Genomic DNA, 22,494 nt, shown 5'->3' with positions numbered 1-22,494 from the left:
TCCCATGTCGTACATGCATTCCCTGCCTGTCCTCATTCATTCTTCCATCATCCTGCCTTAATCTCACTTCCTACCACGCCCTCAGCACACACCTGGAGTGGGTACGACTCCACTCCGCGCGCAGCCACAGCAAGGGAAGCAAGAGGGGGAGCCCGGCATTTCCATACTGATTTATCCCAGCCTGGCCAGTACTGGGACAATCAATGCCGTCGTCCCCCACCCGCGCCAACCCAGCAAATAGCTACTCGCAGAGTCCAGAGCCCCACACCTACATCAGTCTCCCCCACAATCAAATTACAATATCAATCACCCCACTCACATTCCAACATCCGTGGAGACAATGGAACAGAACGGTCCATGTGCAACACCACAGCCTTTTCACAAGAAAATCACCACAATACCACACTCCCCCTTCCACAGTCCAGTCTCAGTGGAGACAATGGAAGGCAGAAAGGCACAGGTGAGACACTGGAGGAGCAAGCTCCTGCTGTCCTTTCACAAGCCAATTACAACAATCGCTCTCCTCTCCCCCTCACGGTCCAGCAGCAATGGAGACAATGGAAGACAGAAAGGCACAGGTGAGGCCCAACACACAGCCCCCCTTCCATCACACCAGGCCGACTCCGGGGCCAGTGCCACGCCCGCACAGAGGCAACAAGAGAGGGAAAAAATATTAAGAAAATAACAAACAACAAAAGCCCAAATCACTTATGTCTGCCGGGAGGTTCACAATGGCCAAATGATCACATACACATTCAAAAAATGCCGGGAGATTCGCTACGGCCAAGATTTTACAAATGACAAACCACAAGACGCAGGTCTTGGAACCACATCGACGACCGCCAAACGCAAATGCCGGGTCAAGGACTGTTCTTCATCTGTTCTTTGCAACTCTTGTAGTCAATTTTATTGCCCATTTGAACTGGGCAGATAGGAGTGTTTGCGAGAAGAGTTTGAGCACTTCCTAATGATTCCTCCTAACCAAAGACCATTTATGACAGGGGCTATCCCATTTATTGCCTCCTGTTTTAAAGGAGATTCTCTGGTCTTGGTCGGATCTGGGCTGGGGGAATGGATGTTAAGTCCTGTAGCAAATGGTTCCTTTGATCAGTCAAACAAATGTTGATTAGCCAGGGAAGCGCATAAACGCGTGCCCTTCCAAACACATACACCACTTCCTCATAGCTTCTTTAGTCATTTTTCAATCATCTTCCAATTGTTTACAGCAAAAGTTTGAAAAACTTGAGAAAATTTTAACTTAATGGTATGACGCCAAATGTATTAGAGAATCCATATGTCATAAAGTGTTGTATTTTTACTATCTTTCACTATCTGTCCTACTCACTCCCTCCTTCTGAGGCTTGGCAACAACCATGCCTCACACCTTGGCAAACTTTTTTGGAAGATGTGGTCTTTGCTACCGTAATTTTCGGACTATAAGTCGCTCCGGAGTATAAGTCGCACCAGCCATAAAATGCCCAAAAATGTGAAAAAAAACATATATAAGTCGCTCCGGAGTATAAGTCGCATTTTGGGGGGCAATTTATTCGACAAAATCCAACACCAAGAACAGACATGAACGAGCAACAACAGGCTAAACAATACGGTATGCTAACGTGACAAACACAAACGAGGAGCTGAGAACGGACGGGCCTGACGTAACATTCAGTTATTTAAAAAAAAACTATTACATAAATAACACGTTTATAAAACCATCTGTGTCACTCCAATTCATTAAATCCATCGATGGTCCTTTGTCAACAATGCCGTGTGCCGCGCCGCAGTTCAAATTATTCCACAGGCCCATACAACGATATATAAACTATATTTTAAATAACTATCACATAAACAATATTTTCAAACCATTTGTGTCACTCCAAATCATTAGATCCATCGATCAAATTTCTCGTCTTTTATCGATCGTCCTTTGTCAACAATGCCGTGTGCCGCGCCGCAGTTCAAATTATTCCACAGGCCCATACAACGACATATAAACTATATTTTAAATAACTATCACATAAACAACAATATTATCAAACCATTTGTGTCACTTCAAATCATTAAATCCATCGATCAAATTTCTCGTCCTTTATGTCATCCTGGTGACAGAGAACATGTCCAGAGGATATGGCGCTTTAAAGTGTTAATTACTTTATTAGATTTTTTCTCTCTATTTTTCATGTTTTGAATATGTTCAAGATAAAGATATCAAAGCATGTGAAGTGATCAACAATACTAAAAATAACATGTGAAGTGGTCAACTATACTTGTAAGTGATGTGTTAATGATCAAGTAAAAATTTGTGAAAAAAAACATATAAGTCGCTCCTAAGTATAAGTCGCCCCCCCACCCAAACTATGAAAAAAAACGCGACTTATAGTCCGAAAATTACGGTACATGTGATTCTATCATCATCTAATTTGACTTTCTTTCCAAAACGCTTCTCAATTTCCCAGTTCACACATCTTCTGCATGTGTTACTGGTTCTCCAGTTCTTTCTCTAGTTAATTATCACTCCAAAAGCAACCTTTTTTTTTTTTCCTTAGCATTTAACTTACTCAAAATCACTCTTTCTTCAAAGTCGCTCTACTAATTTTCCATAGTAGTCCCCAACAACTTCAACCATTCAACCTGTATTTTTCTTTCATTCAGGCAATCAGTCATCAATGCTCATTTGCATCTCACACACAGTCTCCAAAAAGGAGTCTTTCCATCACATTGGTCCCAATTTATCCAAGCCCCCCACACAACATTCATATACCATTTTCAACTCAAGGTTCCCGATAGAACAATCCACCAATCCAAAAAAAAACAACACGAAAAAAAACTGCTGGCAAATTAATCAGAATTTTTTCTTTGTTTTTAAATTTAAAGAACTCAATCTCTCAGATTTAGCTCGCATATAGAAGTTTGTATAATCTTATAACACAACCAATCAATTATTTCTATTAAATGTAGCATTACAATGTCTCTGTATTAGCATGAGCGGTCAAAGGGGAGGAAGCTTGTCATGCTGAAAATGTGACTTTTCCTCTGCCTCTTCCTCCGCCCTTTGATTGGTTTTGTTTTACACGACGACACACTCTTGCCAAGTGTCCCCGTTTCCCACAGTTCCAACCGTCCAAATTTGATGTGGAGATTGAATTGAATGGCGGCCTGCGGCCTTGTTGGTCTCTAACTCTTCCTCTGCCCCTTTGGGAACTTTGGAAGAAGACCGTTGTATCTTCATCTAGATCATTACCATCATCATCTAGATGAAATACATCAGAACTTTTGCCTTTTTGGATAACTTTTTCAGCATGTCTGGCCCACTGCATAGCTGTTGTAACAGTAGCAGTATCCACTTCTACCAAGTGTTTCCTCACCCAGTGAGGAGCGCATTTTTAAGATGTTGCTGATAAGCACTCTCAGCTGCATCATTGAATGGGATGCCACTGTGCACCCAGAATTCTTTTTCAAATCTTAATTGAATGGCGGCCTCGTCACTTTTTATCTTTCTATTTTCATTTTCTATTTCATCCGGAGGGGGACTCTACAACACCCCCTCCTTCCACGAGACTTAAAATCTTCTGTCCTGCCTATTTAGCTCGGACAAACCAAAGCCGTATAGCTCGTGCACCTTTAACTTTTTACGCGTTTCACAACAACACAATCACACAACTTTAGGGCTTTAACTTACTTGTCCCCTGGTTCGTTGCAGTGCCGGATCCCGTCAGTCCACCTCTGTCAGACGAAGGCAGACCTAAGATGCTGGCCCAGCGAAGAAATTCCCTTTCCAGGTCTTTCTTTACCAGGTCCTCCTAAAGGACGCTGGCTTGTCGACAATGCAGCATGTCAGCCAGATGGCGGGTATGAGGAATCCGGGTCACGGCACCAAAATGTTAGGGTGGTGCTCACTCTAACTTATTTTGCAAGAACCACACGGGAGACAAGTAAGTCCTTTTAAACACCTGCAGGTGGAGAGCCCATTCGTCGCTGTGCGTACAGCGATGATCGAATGAGGTCTGACCAGGCCTTTTGCAGGACCGTTTTTATTGAGAGAAACAGAGTGGGGGTGAGAGTGGACAGGATGGGGTTGAAGCCCCTGGCCTGCTGATCAAAGCATAGCAGGGGGTCTTTTACGACGTTGTGTAAACAAAGCAACTTTGATTGCTTCCTCTGCAGCTAGTCAATCAGTTCAAAAGATCTTAGCACTTTGTTCTACTACTTTTGTTAAGACAGGACAAGCTAGGTTAATTATTACAGGTTACATTCCAACATAATCATACGATCAAGATAATCTGTAAACCCTAACAGTCTTCACTTTCAAAAACACATTTGTTGTTACCAATACCCTTTAAAATGAATGTATTATTTGAGCACACTTTACTACCATCTGATTTTAAAACTAGTTATTCATCAATTTGTTTTCGTAATATGAGGCAATAATACATGAGTTCGCAGTCATGTACATTGTTCCCTCAATATATTGCGATTTGCCTTTTGCGACCTCGCTGTTTCACATTCTGCCATTCACACACCCATTCATACCCGCAATGTGTTCTGACGCAGCGTGTCCCCATTTGGAGCACCGACAGTGCCCACCGGCACTCCATTTTAGGTGCACACTGAATAATCGAATAGAACTTTTGAATATTCTATTCCGAAACTCTGAACAAATACGTATATGATATGTCGATGGATGGATGGATGGATGGGTTGGGTGGGTGGTTCGGTCGGTGCGTGCGCCCCGCAATTAACACATGCATTTGTTTACTTTACGTCAAATCACTGGCGGAGACTTGCAGTGTGCCATGAAAAAAAACATAGTTCATTCAAAACAACATCAGGTATAATTTAATGTTTACAAGTTCATACACATTCTCTTTTAAGATGCGTCAACTGGCGTTACCACATGGTTTAGGTTTTTAACTGTACTGTAAGTGGACTCGCAGTAACAGATACCTTTCAAACAAACCAGTTCCGGTGACGTCGCATCATCTGATCTGAGCCCATAAATGTTAATGCCAGTATGAATATTAATACATAGTGCCATGTTGAACCAAGAGCCATACGATAGTCTCTTTGTTAAACCCCCTACCTACCTGACTCTCAAAGGGCTCTGGGAGTGCCCATGAAGGCCCCTAGCTCAGTGCTGAATGCTAACCAGCAGCCTGCAATATGTGTTTACCTCTCGACAGCGAAGAGGTGGTGGTGCTCCACAGTCCAAATGGCTGCTCCACTGTAGCTTTCTTCTTTTTAAACATTGTGAATATTGGCTGCAGTGCAGATCAATGCATTTCTAGAGGGTACCGTATTTTCCGCACTATTAGGCGCACCTAAAAACTTACATTTTACTAAAAAAAACACAGTGCGCCTTATAATGCAGAGCGCCTTATATATGGATCAATTGATGAATTTGTTGATCCATACTGGTTGTACACAGTGCTCTGCCAAAATGTTTCAGTACGTTTTAGTACGACTAGTAAATTACAAGGTCGCATCGCTTCCCAACATTACGGCAACTGTAGTCAGGGGGCGTCACCGAATAGCTGTTGTACCCGCGAGGCTATTTCATTTCAAAATAGGCTGCTCCGTTAATGTTTCGAGTAAATTTACGGATTGATATGGAAGGGAAACATAGGTAAGCAGTACCAATGTGTTAGATCGAACTTTAGTCAGTTCCGATCATTTTATAGGAGATCGTTTGAGAAACGCGATTGTTTACACTTTGCTGAGGCTCATGGGAGATTGCGAGCTGAGGCTCATGGGACTTTGCGGATGGCTAATGCTATAACGATAGCTGCTATACGTACCAGGCTATTTCATGTCAAAATAGGCTGCTCTGTTAATGTTTCGAGTAAATCTACGGATCGATATGGAAGGGAAACATAGGTAAGTAGTACCAATGCGTTAGATCGAACTTTAGTCAGTTCCGATCATTTTATAGGAGATCGTTTGAGAAACGCGATTGTTTACACTTTGCTGAGGCTCATGGGAGATTGCGAGCTGAGGCTCTTGGGACTTTGCGGATGGCTAATGCTATAACGATAGCTGCTATACGTACCAGGCTATTTCATGTCAAAATAGGCTGCTGTTAATGTTTCGAGTAAATCTACGGATCGATATGGAAGGGAAACATAGGTAAGTAGTACCAATGCGTTAGATCGAACTTTAGTCAGTTCCGATCATTTTATAGGAGATCGTTTGAGAAACGCGATTGTTTACACTTTGCTGAGGCTCATGGGAGATTGCGAGCTGAGGCTCATGGGACTTTGCGGATGGCTAATGCTATAACGATAGCTGCTATACGTACCAGGCTATTTCATGTCAAAATAGGCTGCTCTGTTAATGTTTCGAGTAAATCTACGGATCGATATGGAAGGGAAACATAGGTAAGTAGTACCAATGCGTTAGATCGAACTTTAGTCAGTTCCGATCATTTTATAGATCGTTTGAGAAACGCGATTGTTTACACTTTGCTGAGGCTCATGGGAGATTGCGAGCTGAGGCTCATGGGACTTTGCGGATGGCTAATGCTATAACGATAGCTGCTATACGTACCAGGCTATTTCATGTCAAAATAGGCTGCTCTGTTAATGTTTCGAGTAAATCTACGGATCGATATGGAAGGGAAACATAGGTAAGTAGTACCAATGCGTTAGATCGAACTTTAGTCAGTTCCGATCATTTTATAGGAGATCGTTTGAGAAACGCGATTGTTTACAGAGGGCTCGTTGGTTATTGGCTAGTGGATGCATACCGCAACCCTAGTCAACCTCAGTTTGTTGCAGTATAGCTTCTATTTTATGCGCCTTATAATCCGGTGCGCCTTATATATGGACAAAGTTTTAAAATGGGCCGTTCATTGAATGTGCGCCTTATAATCCGGTGCGCCTAATAGTGCGGAAAATACGGTAATTCATATTTTGACGAGTTTGTTAGTCTTGCTACTGGAATTCCCCAAGAATAGGTAATTGGTGAGAGTAAACTGGCGTTAAGAAAAACATGTAGATTGAGACACTTTAATTTGTTATTAATTTTCAAATGTTTACAACATTCAAATCTGGGGGCTCAAGAACCTGAATTGCGTTTTTGTCTACATTTGTATCTTTTTAAGTCAAGTCAAATTTATTTATATAGCCCTTTATTACAGAAACATCTCAAAGAGCTTCACATCTTTTGATTTTACCCACCCCAAAAAAGGACAGTATTTTTTAGGAGAAAAAAAATATTCAAACAAGTGTTCTAAATAGATGTGTAAGTTTTTTCGTCTGTTTTTTTTCTCAAAAAAGCTCTTGATTTACTGTACACACTTTGCTCCATCATCACTAATTGCAGTACTGTGCCCCGTGTCAAAGTTGCACGAGCATGGATAGGGGTCAATGGTGAAAAAATAAATGGCAGGAGAATGAATTAACTTCTGCAGAAAAATGCTGATGGAAACATTCATGTGGTCAGCATGTTTTTCTTTCCAGATCTGCTGATTTTACTTGTTTACTTAATAGTACTGTTTTGCAGAAGTGGTAAGTCTACTGTGTGTATTATTATACTGTAGCCCACTTGGTATTGATACTATTACATTGCTTGTACCTTATTTAATTAGAATGAAAGCAAAGTTTACTGATGGATAATAGAAACATAATTTCTAACCTATGAGTAGTAATCAAATTGATTAATGATTGTTTTCCAAACAAATGGGGTCTGTCTTGTACTTGCAAGACTGAACAATGTTTTCTGTCACTCCAAGCCACTCTAAGGAAAAAGAAAGGTGGTAAGTTATTATAGGCATGCTAACAGTATGATCCTGTATATTGACTGTATTTTCTCCAGCTTTCTGCGATGAATTAACAATGTTTTTTATTTATTGTGGTTTTTTAAACTGTTGTTGTCTTTCTCAGCCACTGCATGATTTGCTGTTGTAACATGAAAGTGTGTTCAAGGATTTATGTCTGCTTGCTGTACAACACTTTATTGTTTGTTCATCATTTTGGCTTTTGTTTGGTTAGGATGTTTTTGAATGGTAGTCCACCAATTATTGTTTCCTGAATCTCATATGCAGGATGACACACAATTTTCTTTTGTAACACTAAAGCCTGTATCTCACTGAGCAGCGAGGGTTTGTGCACGGCCTGAATGTTGATTTTTCATCAGGGTTCATTCGAGGTTGCAAAGACATTTGCCAAAAGCTTTAATAGTCAACAGTTTTTGTCATTTACAACTCTTTGCAACCTTTTAGGAACCAGGAATACCAACATTTGCTACATGCACACTCGTGACTACATGAGATACAGGCTGAACATAAAAACCTGTCCAAAACATGCCATGCTGAGCAGTGTAAAGTGTTTGAGATTGTGTTTGTATGTCACCAAAACACATACCAAAAAAATAAACATTCTCTGTGAGTCAATGTTTGTTAATTAGGTCTGACCTAAAAAAAAAAAAAGGAAATTTGCTGTCATTTCTTCTTCTTTGTGTGTGTGTTTATTCTTCCTCCTATTCCCCCTGTGTCACCGCGGGCTTATATTTCTATGGCTTGGTACAGTAAATGTGTGCACATTTGTATGTGTGAGGAGAAAGGTTATTCCAATAAAATGATAAAAAAATGTTCAGTCAGAGATAGGTTTCCAGGGCAACCATGTTACATGTTTTGTGATGTAGTTGAAATCCAATTGGGAGGCAGCTTCCAGAGAAAGGAAATGTTTATTTTTGTGTGTGAGTAGTGTGTGGATGGTGTGTGACTGCGCTGAATATATAGTAAACGACTTAAGATCATTGATGCTCCTTTCCTCCCCTTTCCTTCCTTCCTTAAACCTACCCACCTCTCCCCATTCCTCTCCTCTGTGTATAGATGCGCAGAAGAAGAGGATTGTTTTCCGAGTCACTCTAAGTAATCGCACCTCGTAATGCATGGAAAGCTTTCTACATACGAAAGAGAAAAGTCAGGGAGGTGATGTGAGGCTAGATCAGGGCTAGCATGTAGCATCTATAAGCATAACATATGAAGTGGGCTCATTCTAATGGCATCATCGCAGAGGGAGTTAAGTCCAGACAAGTATGCAGTCGATATCTTTTACATGTTGGATTCAACAAAAAAAGAGACCAGACAGAAAGCTCACGGCATACTTGATAAGTCAAGTCAAGTCAAGTTTATTTGTATAGCCCTAAATCACAAGCAGTCTCAAAGACCTTCACATAGACTTAAATGAACAATTATTCCTCATTTGGTATTGACTGAGGAAGAACCCTAATACCGTAATTTTCGGACTATAAGTCGCTCCGGAGTACAAGTCGCATCAGCCATAAAATGCCCAAAAAAGTGAAAAAAAAACATATATAGTAAGTCGCTCCGGAGTATAAGTCGCATTTTGGGGGGCAATTTATTCGACAAAATCCAACACCAAGAACAGTCATGAACGAGCAACAACAGGCTAAACGATAGGTATGCTAACGTGACATAAACACAAACGAAGAGCTGAGAACGGCCCTGACGTAAAATTCAGAGTTATTAAAAAAACTATTACATAAATAACACGTTAATAAAACCATCTGTGTCACTCCAATTCATTAATTCCATAGATCGTCCTTTGTCAACAATGCGTGCGCGCCGCTGACGGCGCTTGCACTTCAAAATATTCCACAGGCCCATATAACGATATATAAATTATATATCAAATAACTATTATATAAGCAATAATGTTATCAAACCATCTGTGTCACTCCAAATCATTAAATCCATCGATCGTCCTTTGTCAACAATGGGTGCGCACAGCTGACGGCGCTTGCACTTCAAAATATTCCACAGACCCATATAACGATATATAAATAAGATATCAAATAACTATTATATAAGCAATAGTATTATCAAACCATCTGTGCACTCTAAATCATTAAATCCATCGATCAAATTCCTCGTCCTTTGTCAACAACGCCGCGCGTGCACCCTGACGTCAGCCTCGTCGTTATTCCACAGATCTAGTATATAACTATATTGTAGCGTTAACAAAGTACAAGGAAAGACGTGGGTTTGGTAAACGGCTCTTTATCTAACCAAACAAACTGCCAGGCGTGTGGCGGCGTGGACTTCCAGCCACGGAAGTGGAAGAGAGCTCCATAGAATAGGACCGGGCGTGCGTAAAAGCCATGACCGAGCCCCATCCACCGTCCCCGGACAGCCACCCGGCCGAACGCCGGCCCCAGACTTCCATCCACGGAGGTGAAAGAGAGCTCCATAGAATAGGACCTGGCGTGCGTAAAAGCCATAATAGTTTTTCAAACCTTCTGTGTCACTCCAAATCCTTAAATCCTTCAAACTCTTCGTCCGCCGTGTCACTTAGAAACAAAGCCGCTAATGATGCCGGTAGTACGTGGGGTCCTTCGTCATCTTCGTCATCCCGTGATCAATCTTTGTCCTTTATGTAAACAACCGCCGCGCCACGCCGTGTCGCGCTGCTGACGTCACTTGAAATTCAAATTACAGTAATCCCTTGCTACATCGCGGTTCGTTTATCGCGGTTTCACTTTTTTTTGGGGGGGGAAATTTTGGGAAAAAAAACACATGTAAGTCGCTCCTTATTATAAGTCGCCCCCCCCACCCAAACTATGAAAAAAAAACGCGACTTATAGTCCGAAAATTACGGTACTTGTATGATGCTATTGAGTCGGCTGCTTGAAAAGACTTTGCACGGCTTTCAAGGCTTAACACACCCAAGACATTTCACCTCAGTCCACTTGCTCCCCCTGTACGTATTACGCTAGTGTTTTCTGTTGCAGCTTCATCCGCAACTGAGTGTGGTAAAAGGAACCCAGTGAATGATTAGCTTGCATTTGGCTCACGAGAAGCTTTGCAAACCAAAAAACAGCTTGGTAGTTTTCCCTTTGTTCATGAAATCATGAATTGCCTTTTTTGCAGATAAAGTTGAAGAGATGACGCATGCCCAAAAGACATCACCAATTGATATGAAGATCGCAACAATCAAGCCACGGCCATCCAGTCGTTGCTTGATTACACCCACTGAACAAAATGTAAGATACCACAACTGTACTAATCTGTAAGAGTTTTATGAAGTTTAAATTAGAACAGGTACATGTTCATAAAATATTTCTGTTGTATTTGGCATCGCACAAATCTGCTTGGTTCTGGAGCTGGAATGGATGGATTCTTTTTCCATTCATTTTAATAAGGAAAAGTGTGAGAACTGAGGTTCCGATGCAACTGAAGCCTGATTCACGCAGTCGGATCATTAGCCTGTTTTTATCCTGATTTCTCCCCTCTTGACACTCTTAAGGACACTCCAATTGTCGTAATAGCTACAAAGATAATTTTGTTTGGTATTTCTGCCATGTGTTCAGATTGATTTTAATATTCAACATGTTGAATTGTTTTGACCCAACTTCTTGTGATGTGTGCAAGACAAAAAATGTGTCCAAGACAAAAATAAAATTTATTAAAATCATTTCAGGAGATAAGGATTACAGTGTTAAAATTTCAAAATGCTTGTTTTCTCTGTATGTTAGTAACAATTTTCATGTTTGCAGTCCATGTACCATGACCGCCAGGGAGTAGCAGTGGTCCCACCCACTGTGCCAGGGGCCTTTCTGGGGTTACCAGAGAAGGGCGTGCTTAGGAAGCAAAAGTCCATAGGTATGATTACATTTTAGATGTTTATGTATTGTGTAACACTGATGACATGCAACCTGAAAAATTGCAGTAACTTGTGCCCTTGTACATTATCAACTGTACCAAATATCACTTTAATGCTCAGAAGTCTTGTTCTTGCTCTGTGTGCAACAATTATATTAAATCTTATAAATTAGATATGATTATATTATAAATTATATTAGAGTATAAATTAGATATATGAATTAGAATGATGTTGGCTAACTCGGCGAACTCTCCATTGATAATACTGAGTTGTTTTTAAGATGATGAATCGTGGTCAGTGTTTTGACACTGTGTTGCTGTGCAGATGTTTTCCATAACTATGTAATGAACAATATTCATTAGACAGCATAATTAAAGAACAATTTCTTACATTATATTCTTATTATAACAACAGGTATTTTAAATTTGACACTTAAAAACTGGTCTGCTGAAAGAGGTCTCCAAGGTCTTATCTGTCACTAAAAGTGTTTTCGTTGACAAATGCATGCTGACCTTCCATATCTATTAGATGGCTGGATGGTGTATAGATTTTGATTCAAGTTACTTGTTAACATTTTGATCATTTACTTTCTTATTATTGTCCTTTTTTCATTGCAAGTTAAGATAATTTGTAATGATTTTCTGAGTAAGAGTGCCGTGGGCTTTAGCTTTACTTTACATTGATATTCTCTGCTTGTACTATCAAGCATAAAAAAATAGGTTCACCTCATTATTCTATACTAACCCTAATTATTATGTAAAAACAATACCATAATATAAACCCATATTTTAGTAATTGTGTAATTCATTCATTGTAATATCAATTTTGTGACCATCTATTTATTTATTTCCTTGTTTATCTATTTACTTACTTGTTTGTTTACTTAGTTAATTATTGTTTTTTATGTTTATTTTGGGCGGCTCGGTGACGCACTGGGTAGCACGTCCGCCTCACAGTTAGGAGGGTGCGGGTTCGATTCCACCTCCGGCCCTCCCTGTGTGGAGTTTGCATGTTCTCCCCGGGCCCGCGTGGGTTTTCTCCGGGCACTCCGGTTTCCTCCCACCTCCCAAAAACATGCTTGGTAGGCCGATTGAAGACTCCAAATTGTCCCTAGGTGTGAGTGCGAGTGCAAATGGTTGTTTGTCTCTGTGTGCCCTGCGATTGGCTGGCAACCGGTTCAGAGTGTCCCCTGCCTACTGCCCGATGACGGCTGGGATAGGCTCCAGCACACCCCCGTGGGGACTAAGCGGTTCAGAAAATAGATGGATGTTTATTTTGAATGGTGTTACCATATTCTAAATCTGTATTTACTTTCTGCTCACTTTCTTCAAGGTACAACAGAGGAGGAAAAACAGGGTTTCCTTACACCACCTCTTCTTAAGTTCTCCCGTAGCCTCTCCATGCCAGATACTTCAGAGGATATCCCTCCTCCTCCAGCCATTTCTCCCCCCTCACCACCTGCCTACAACTCCCCTGCTGTCTCAACACCCAAGAGTTACGGTACCACAAGACCCAGCTTCACCCAGAACTCACCTAACGCAGTGACAAGTATTAGTAGAACCTCAGATATTGGTACATTGAGGAGAGGTTATCACAGACAGAGTTCAGAGCATTTTGAGAGCCCGCGCACTCGAGGGCGTACACCAGTGCCCGAAAACCCTTACTCTGAGGTAGGCAATAAAAATTTGTATGTGCCAGCAAAACCAGCCCGAAGAAAGGGCATGCTAGTAAAACAGTCAAATGTTGAGGACAGTCCAGAAAAAATATGTCATATGCCAGCAAGCCCATCGGGCCCAGTTTCCATGCCTACTACACCTGTTGAGCGAACATGCTCTTCCATCCCCATTCCGACCATCATTGTCAAGGAACCATCCACCAGCAGCAGTGGCAAGAGCAGCCAGGGTAGCAGTATGGAAATTGAGCCCACCACTCCAGAGCACCCATCTCTAATGCCAGCTGTTGGTGGAAGTGGTGGTTTGCGTCCTGAAGACCCAATGTCTCTAGGCAACCCATTTGCGGCAGCTATCGCTGGGGCGGTACGAGACCGTGAGAAAAGACTTGAGGCAAGAAAGAACTCTATTTCCTTCCAGTCAGTAGATATGGGGGATGATGATTTAATTGGCCCTACACCAACACCTCGGCTTCGGCAGTCAAAATCCATTGATGAAGGCATGTTTGGTAGTGACGAGCGACTTAAGAGGATGATGGCTCCAGCAGTGCACCTTGGACCTCCTGTCGGGGGAGGCAGTGGAAACATGACCGATTTCAACACTCCAGAGCCCACAGTTGTTCGGGAGCCTCTAAACACTAAAACAGGACAATGTCCTAACTTGGACAGCCCCGTTAGTCTCCCAGCCACACCACCAAAGAGCCACTACAAGGCCAATGGAACCTACCTTCATCCTGTCACTGGTAAACCTCTTGACCCTAATTCTCCTCTTGCTTTGGCCCTCGCAGCTCGTGACCGAGCAATGAAGGAGCAACAAAATCATCAGCAAAATCTTCCTCAGGTTCCGCAAACTCCCAAACATGAAGCCCATTCCCTCCCCCTGCAGCCAAGCCACAAACCAGATCTTAATCAGCCACTCTTTATTGATACCAAGTTGCGGTCTGGGATCGAGACGAGTTTTGCTGCAATCTCCTCGGCAACCATGGGTCGTCCAGGTCGAGGCGGCTTGCGGAGGCAAATGACTGAGCAGAAATACGAGTCTGACGCAGCCCGGGAAGAGCAACAACATCAGGCAGTTGAAGAGAGGAAAAGTGCACCAGCAGATGTGGCTGACACTCCTAAATCAGCTGGGCTCTTAATGGTTCACACCAGCACAGAGGCAAGCAACAAGTTAAATTGTCAAGAGTTGGAAGGGCAGGATAGCAACAGGCCATCTGAGCTTAAAGACCCCAATCAACCTGATCCTCGCAGTGGCCCATCATTGTCTATTAATCCTCAGTCCTCCTCAACACGAAGACGCAGCATTCCTCTAGGGGAATCCTTAGATGAACCAGTGAAGCTACCCTTCCGGATACCCCCTCCTCCTCTGGCGTCAGTTGACATTGATGAGGATTTTGACTTTGTAGAGCCACTCCCACCTCCCCTAGAGTTTGCAAACAGCATTGACATCCCTGATGACCAGGCGAGTGCCATTGCACAAATGCTTCAACAACAGAGAAGGAATGGGGGGCCTCTGCTCCCCCCATATAATGTCCATGCCCCTCCACTTGTTACTGATCAACACAAACGAGTGACAAACAGTATTCCCCCTTCGTATCCTCCTCCCCCACCAGACCCAGAAGCAGGGATCAGGGACTCTGGAATTGAAGAGGTAGACAGCCGCAGCAGCGGAGATCCTCAGCACATGGAGACCACCAGCACCGTGTCAAGCATCTCCACCCTTTCGTCAGAGGGAGGCTTCTGTGACACCACCCTGGAGAGCCTTTATGCTACTGCAGATGGGCATTCCTTCCTGGTGGATAGACCCCCGGTACCTCCCAAACCCAAAGGAAAATCAGTCATCAACAGAACTTCACTTTACCATGACGCCCTAATTGAAGAACCACCAGAATCTTATGGGTCCCCACCTCAGGCTCTTCCTGCTCGAACTTCATCCTCTGAACCTCCGAGGACGCCCACTCAAAGGACATCAAAGCTGTGGGGTGATCAACCCCCTGAGCTTCATAGCCCCCCATCTACACCAGACACCAAGAACACAGTTATCACAGAGTTGAGCTCCATTCTGCAACACATGAATCGTGATAGGCCACCCAAGTCAGGAGAAAGCCTAGACTCCCCCACAGGAAACCAAGAGGCCTTTGGAACAAGGTATAAAATGACTCACTTATTTATTTATTTTTTACTGCTGTGGCATTGCTTGATATATTTCTCATTTAGTCCTTTGTTAAGTTTTTGCTAGGGCTGACATCTGCTGGTCGGTTGGTTTGATGTTTGGTCGACAAGGACCCTTGTCCGACCAAATTCTTATTGGTTGAGTAATCGTTGATCACGGGACGACAATGACTTCGGATTAAACCATTATTATGGGTGGGACCAGCTATAAAATTTAGTCTAAATTAAAATAATACTGTATTATAATTAAATAAGTCAGATGTATTTTTCTTAATAAATATAACAATCAAAAACTCAGACATGAAATAATTTGCCCTCCATTTTTTACTTCACCATTTTGAACTTTAACCAAGAGAAGAGACTACTGCATTGGCTGGCGCTGGTGGCCATGATTAAAATTGTGACCCGATCATTCTGCGAGTGATAACTTACACCCTAATCGGACTGATATGCGCTACCGGTCAACCGGCACGTGTGCGTTGTCACGCCAGCAGAACCCGGTAACGATGCTTAACTAAATCCCTCTTTTCAGCTTGTCTGATTTAGATCCATTAACCCTGTTGCCACATTTCATTGCTTGGTCTGATTTAGCATTGTGGTAAGGACCAGTCAGGTCAAGAGCATGTAGTGCACTGTAGCTGATTTAAATAATCTATCTGGTTTTGCCTCAGCAACCAGTCCCATGGGTGAAAATTTGGACAAATTTTTTTTTGGATTGACTACCACCCTAGTTTGTGTACCAATTTCAAGGTCTTGAGAGTGGACCTATTTAGGTGATCATTGTTGACAACATCTGTCAACAGTATTTGCCAAAGCTACAACAGACAATACCACCGTTCATTTGTTTATGTTACATGTCAGATCGTGAGGTCTTCCAGGTTGTTTTGGGTTTATGACAGGGTAGTCATGAAGAATATATGCTGATAACAACTACAGCTGCAAAAATATTCTTGTTGGGTTATTTATATATTTGTAAAAGTAGTATTGCAGTACCCCTCCGTGAGTCGTCACCTTATCGTGGTTGAGGGGTTTGCGTGTCCCAATGATTCTAGGAGCCATGTTGTCTGGGGCTTCACGCCCCTGGTAGGGTCACCCATGGCAAACGGGTCCTAGGTGAGGGGCCAGACAAAGCACGGCTCAAAAAACCCCTGATGAAGAAAAATATATATGGACTCAGTTTTCCCTCGCCGGGATGCGGGTCACCGGGGCCCCCCTCTGGAGCCAAGCGTGGAGGTGGGGCTTGAAGGCAAGCATCTGGTGGCCAGGCCTTCGCCCATGGGGCCCGGCCGGGCACAGCCTGAAAAGGAAACGTGGGTCCCCCTTCCCATGGGCTTACCACCTGTGGGAGGGGCCAAAGGGGTCGGGTGCATAGTAAGCTGGACGGCAGCCAAAGGCAGGGACCTTGGCGGTCTGATCCCCGGCTACAGAAGCTGGCTCTTGGGACATGGAATGTCACCTCTCTGGAAAGGAGCCCGAGCTGGTGTGCGAGGCAGAAAAGTTCCGACTAGACATAGTTCGACTTGCCTCCACACACAGTTTGGGTTCCGATACAAGCCCTCTCAAGAGGGGCTGGACTCTCTTCCCCTCTGGAGTTGCCCACGGTGAGAGGCGTCAAGCAGGTGTGGGTATACTTATTGCCCCCCGGCTGGGCACCTGCACATTGGGGTTCACCCCGGTGAGCGAGAGGGTAGCCTCCCTCCGCATTCGGGTGGGAGGACGGGTCCTGACTGTTGTTTGTTTCTATGCACCAAACGGCAGCTCAGAGTACCCACCCTTTTTGGAGTCCTTGGAAGAAGTGCTGGAGGGCGCTCCTTCTGGGGACTCCATCGTTCTACTGGGTGACTTCAATGCTCACATGGGCAATGACTGTGAGATCTGGAAGGGCGTGATTGGGAGGAATGGCACCCCCGATCTGAACCCGAGCGGTGTTCTATTATTGTCGATAGTGAACACCATGTTCAAACATAAGGGTGTCCATGTGTGCACTTGGCACCAGGACACCCTAGGCCGCAGTTCAATGATCTTTGTAGTCGTGTCATCGTATTTGCGGCCGCATGTTTTGGACACTCGGGTGAAGAGAGGGGCGGAGCTGTCAACTGATCACCACCTGGTGGTGGGTTGGCTCCGATGGTGGAGGAAGATGCCGGTCCGACCTGGCAGACCCAAATGTGCTGTGAGGGTCTGCTGGGAACGTCTGGCAGAATCCCCTGTCAGGAAGAGCTTCAACTCCCACCTCCGGCAGAGCTTTTCCCACATCCCGGAGGAGGCGAGGGACATTGAGTCTGAGTGGACCATGTTCCGTGCCTCCATTGTTAAGGCAGCTGACCGGAGCTGTGGTTGTAAGGTGGTCGGTGCCTGTCGTGGCGGCAATCCCCGAACCCGCTGGTGGACAACGGCGGTAAGGGATGCCGTCAAACTGAAGGAGTCCTATCGGGCCGTTTTGGCCTGTGGGACTCCGGAGGCAGCCGACGGGTACCGGATGGCCAAGCAGAACGCGGCATCGGCGGTTGCTGAGGCAAAAACTCGGGCGTGGGAGGAGTTTGGCGAGGCCATAGAGAATGACTTCCGGACGGCTTCGAGGAAATTCTGGTCCACCACCAGTGTCTCAGTCAACACTGTTTACAGTGGAGATTGCGTGCTGCTGACCTCGACTCGGGACGTCGTGAGTCGTTGGGCAGAATACTTCGAAGACCGCCTCAATTCCACCGACACGGCATCCATTCTGGAAGCAGAGCCTGGAGACTCTGAGTTGGACTCTCCAATCTCTGGGATCGAAGTCACTGAGGTAGTTAAAAAACTCCTCGGGGCAAGGCCCCAGGGGTGGATGAGATCTGCCCGGAGTTTTTAAAGGCTCTGGATGTTGTGGGGCTGTCATGGCTGACACGCCTCCACAGCATTGCGTGGACATCGGGGACGGTGCCTCTGGATTGGCAGACTGGGGTGGTGGTTCCCCTCTTTAAGAAGGGGGACCGGAGGGTGTGTTCCAACTACAGAGGAATCTCACTCCTCAGCCTCCCTGGTAAAGTCTATTCAGGGGTGCTGGAGAAGAGGGTCCGTCGGGAGGTCGAATCTCGGATTCAGGAGGAGCAGTGTGGTTTTTCGTCCTGGCCGTGGAACAGTGGACCAGCTCTATACCCTCGGCAGGATCCTCGAGGGTGCATGGGAGTTCACTCAACCAGTCGACATGTGTTTTGTGGACTTGGAGAAGGCGTTCGACCGTGTCCCTCGGGAGGTTCTGTGGAGGATGCTTCGGGAGTACGGGGTGCCGTACCAACTGTATCATTGATGCCAGAGCGGCCAAAATGAGTTTCCTCCGCAGGGTGTCCAGAGAGTACAGCCGCTGCTCCTCCACGTTGAGAGGAGCCGGATGAGGTGGCTTGGGCATGTCACCAGGATGCCTCCTGTACGCCTCCCTGGGGAGGTGTTCCGGGCATGTCCCACCGTTAGGAGACGACCCAGGACGCGCTGGAGAGACTATGTCTCTCAGCTGGCCTGGGAACGCCTTGGGATCCCCCGGGATGAGCTGGATGAAGTGGCTGGGGAGAGGGAAGTCTGGGAGTCATGACCCCGAATAAGCGGAAGAAGATGGATGGATGGATGGATGGATGGATGGATGGATGGATGGTATTGCAGTATTTAAATATTTTTTCATAATTGCACCCATCGCACCACACCTCTGCTTTTTCAAATCTCATGCTTTACTCTCTCAGAATTTCTTTGGGTGTTAGGTAGAAATTCACTGGGCCTGAATTAACAGCACAACGGGAGAGCAAAGGCAAATTTTTATACCTGGGAAATAGCATCGATAATCAGGGATATGTTTAGATTCAATGCCAGAAATGGACTAATGAGATTTGCTGACAGCTTCAAAGTAGTCCTTTTTGCCAATATTTTGAATGAATGTCTCATTTTGCAGGTTTGGAAACGTTAAGATACGTATGTCTGCCTTAACGCCTTGTTGGCTTGAGAGATTCCAATAAATTACCAGAAGTTATCAAATGTTTGTGAAAGCCATCAAGTAGTGATGTCCTGATAAAAAAATTTGGGCTTCCGAACCGATTTCATTAGGATGTGCTCTTTTTGATACCGATCCACACATCCTTTTTTTTTTTTACTTCAGCTCTAAGGTGCGTAAAGAATCATACATGGATCACTTCCGTGTTTTGTGACACGTACAACAAATTGAACAGTCGTGTTTCGCTCTTTTTAAATAAACCTATGAGTCAAGTCAAAATAAAGAACAAAATAATATATTTTAATATTTTGCATCTTACGCCTTAGCAAAACTCAACTTAAACTGTATGATAAGAGCTCAAGCACACCCACAGCTCTTGTTGTATATTACTATTACCGTGATTTCCCATGCATAATGCGCAAAATTTAACTAATTTATTGTCCTAAAATCTGGGGTGCGCATTATGCATGGGTACAACCATTTTTGAAGAAAATCTCCCTCGAAATAAAACTTGAAATCACCTTTCTTCTTGTTTGTTGTCAATCGCGCATCGCATTCAGCCATCCTGCCCAACACTCTTAGTCAGTAAAATTCATAATTGACGACACATCGTTTGATGCGATGGTGCAATCCTTGATGGTGTGTTATTGTCAAATATTGTTTGTTTTTTAATCTCCATCGCAAACCGGATATCATACGGAGGCCGCCATTACAGATGCACAGAACGGATGCGCAAGACACGTCAGCTATATAAAGAGCGAGAGTTCAGTTCTAAATGCGTATTACAGGTAATATTTTATTTCACAACACTTTGCCTTGTTCCTTTCTTCTCTGCTGTTCACTTCAAACACGCTCCATACGAACACAATGCTCTCGTATCAGACGCTTGCTCGATCACCTGCTCGTTTGCTGTCACAATGTACCCTACACAAATCCGAAACATTTCTTCGCTATCGAGTTTGCTAGCGCATGCGCAGTGATACTGACCGGCAGAATAACATCCGGTTGTTCCCGAAGATGATCTTTTTTCTGAAATAATTTTACGTTTACGGACTTAAGTAAGAGTAAAAATTTGGGTGCGTATTATACATGGGTACAGGCTTTTTTCCAGCATCGACATGCCATTTTTAGTATTATGCACGGGGGCGTATTTTACATGGAAAATTACGGTAGTTGCTGCAAATATGACATGTTACTTGATGATATTCTCATCGTATTTTACTAGAGACAGAATCAGTAAGAATCCAGTTGATAAAACTCAAAGAAATGAGAAATTGTTTGTGGAAACAGTACCTGAATTACATCAGCTCATGGTTTTTTTTCAATCTCATAACTCGGCATGAGATGGGAAATAAAAGCCGAATAAATTATTAATTGGTGGCATGCATTTTGCATGGACAGTCCATTGCTCATCTTGGGGGTGTATAAAGCAGTGGGAAAATGGTTGATTGCGTTCGGCAATTCTTTTTTCAGTTCCAATTAACAAAGTAAAACCAAAATGGTTACATCCATTTTTATTCATAACAGTGAGATGCCCAGCAGCTGCATTAGTCTTGCCTTGCATCACTCCATTCACGCTTCATGTCACACGCTACCATGTTATCCTCATTTCCATCATCTGTGCTTGGTCTGTTGACCTTACATTTGTACTCATTTCATTTTCAGCTCATCTCCATTTACTCCACTCACCAGTAGTATCTTCATCTCTTCTTTCTTGATGCTCCCCCAGTCCACCCTCACAGGTAGGGTCCATTGGCATCAAAGTCAAAGTCTGCTTTATTGTGAATTTCTTCACATGCCAAGACACACAAAGAAATCGAAATAACGTTCCCACTATCCCACGGTGACAAGACATAGTACACAATATATACATACAAGTAAACAACACAAAAAAATAAAAACAAGAAGGCACAAACAATGAATAAATAAGAGGGATGAATAAATAATAATAAATAAACAAATAACACAATAAATAAGAGGAGCAAAAATGGAGCAAGTGTGCATACAGCAGACAGTCAGAATATAGCGCAAAAGTACAGGACGCTACGCAGAAGGGGGGAGAGAGTTCAGGATCCTAACAGCCTGGAGAATGAAGCTGTTGGTGAGTCTGGTGGTGCGGGAGCGCAGGCTCCTCAACCTCTTCCCAGAGGGCAGAAGATCGAACAAAGAGTGAGCGGGGTGACTCACATCACTCACAATCGTGGTCGCCTTGCGGGTGAGATGGGAGGTGTAAATGTCCTTCAGGGAGGGGAGTGAAGCACCAATAATCTTACCAGCCATGTTCACTATGCACTGCAGGGCCTTCATGTTGTATTCAGTGCAGCTACCACCCCAGACAGCGATATAACTGGAGAGGACGCTCACAATGGTGCCACGGTAGAATGTAGCCATGACGGCCGGAGGAGCACTTGCTCGCCTGAGTTTCCGCAGGAAGTACAGGAGGCGCTGAGCTTACTTTGCCATATTTGTTTATTCATAATAAGGTTTGGGACATGGATTTTACCATTTAATATGGCCATTTGGTACGCAGTCATATATAGTAAAAAGATTCGGTAGACTGCAAAGTTGTTAGTAAGTTAAAAAGCCAGGAATTTATCAAAGACAAAATGAACATAATTCATTTAGGTTACTTAACACAGTGTTTCTTGAATTTTTCAAATATGCTCCATGCTTGTTAATATTCTGTTTTATTTGAAATAGAACAGTTTAAATACAATACAGTAGCCGCTTTTCCCAGTGTCGTCAGACCCCATCCTTTTGTCTTCTCTTAAAGTGTGTTTACCGTCCGCTAACTGTGTTTGAGCATGTAATAAGACAACGATTTAAATGCCAGAAGTCAATGCTTGAAAATTAGCGGTTAGCGGGTCATAATTAGCATTTTCCTTACTAAAATCAGGGCTGCTCTGATTGATCTGTGGCGATAATTATCAGCCGATATTCGTGAAAAAGTGTGAGATTGGTGAATTTGATTAAAGCGAATAAGCAGTCGAGTCGAGCTTGGTGGTACTTACACCACAACTACCTAGCTAACAACAAGTTTTGCTGACTACTAATGTGGGTCATCACGTTGCAAA

At 43.7% G+C, this 22,494-nt stretch overlaps 1 protein-coding gene across 4 annotated transcripts in view; it reads left to right on the top strand.

Moving 5' to 3' along the window:
* Nucleotides 1-22,494, top strand: part of shank2b (SH3 and multiple ankyrin repeat domains 2b) — a 252,715-nt gene that overhangs the window by 210,174 nt on the left and 20,047 nt on the right. For 3 of the 4 annotated variants that reach the window (XM_037247310.1, XM_037247309.1, XM_037247311.1), the window contains 4 exons: nt 7,730-7,753; nt 10,892-11,004; nt 11,518-11,623; nt 12,957-15,441. In XM_037247310.1, coding sequence (XP_037103205.1) covers nt 7,730-7,753; nt 10,892-11,004; nt 11,518-11,623; nt 12,957-15,441 — 2,728 coding nt within the window. The remainder of the gene's footprint in view (nt 1-7,729; nt 7,754-10,891; nt 11,005-11,517; nt 11,624-12,956; nt 15,442-22,494) is intronic. The other variant, XM_037247312.1, reaches the window with a different exon arrangement.

This window comes from Syngnathus acus, chromosome 3, assembly GCF_901709675.1.
Source record: "Syngnathus acus chromosome 3, fSynAcu1.2, whole genome shotgun sequence".
Classification (NCBI taxonomy): domain Eukaryota; kingdom Metazoa; phylum Chordata; class Actinopteri; order Syngnathiformes; family Syngnathidae; genus Syngnathus; species Syngnathus acus.
The sequence above is the reverse complement of the archived record's forward strand: the minus strand, read 5'-3'. Positions and strand labels throughout refer to the sequence as shown.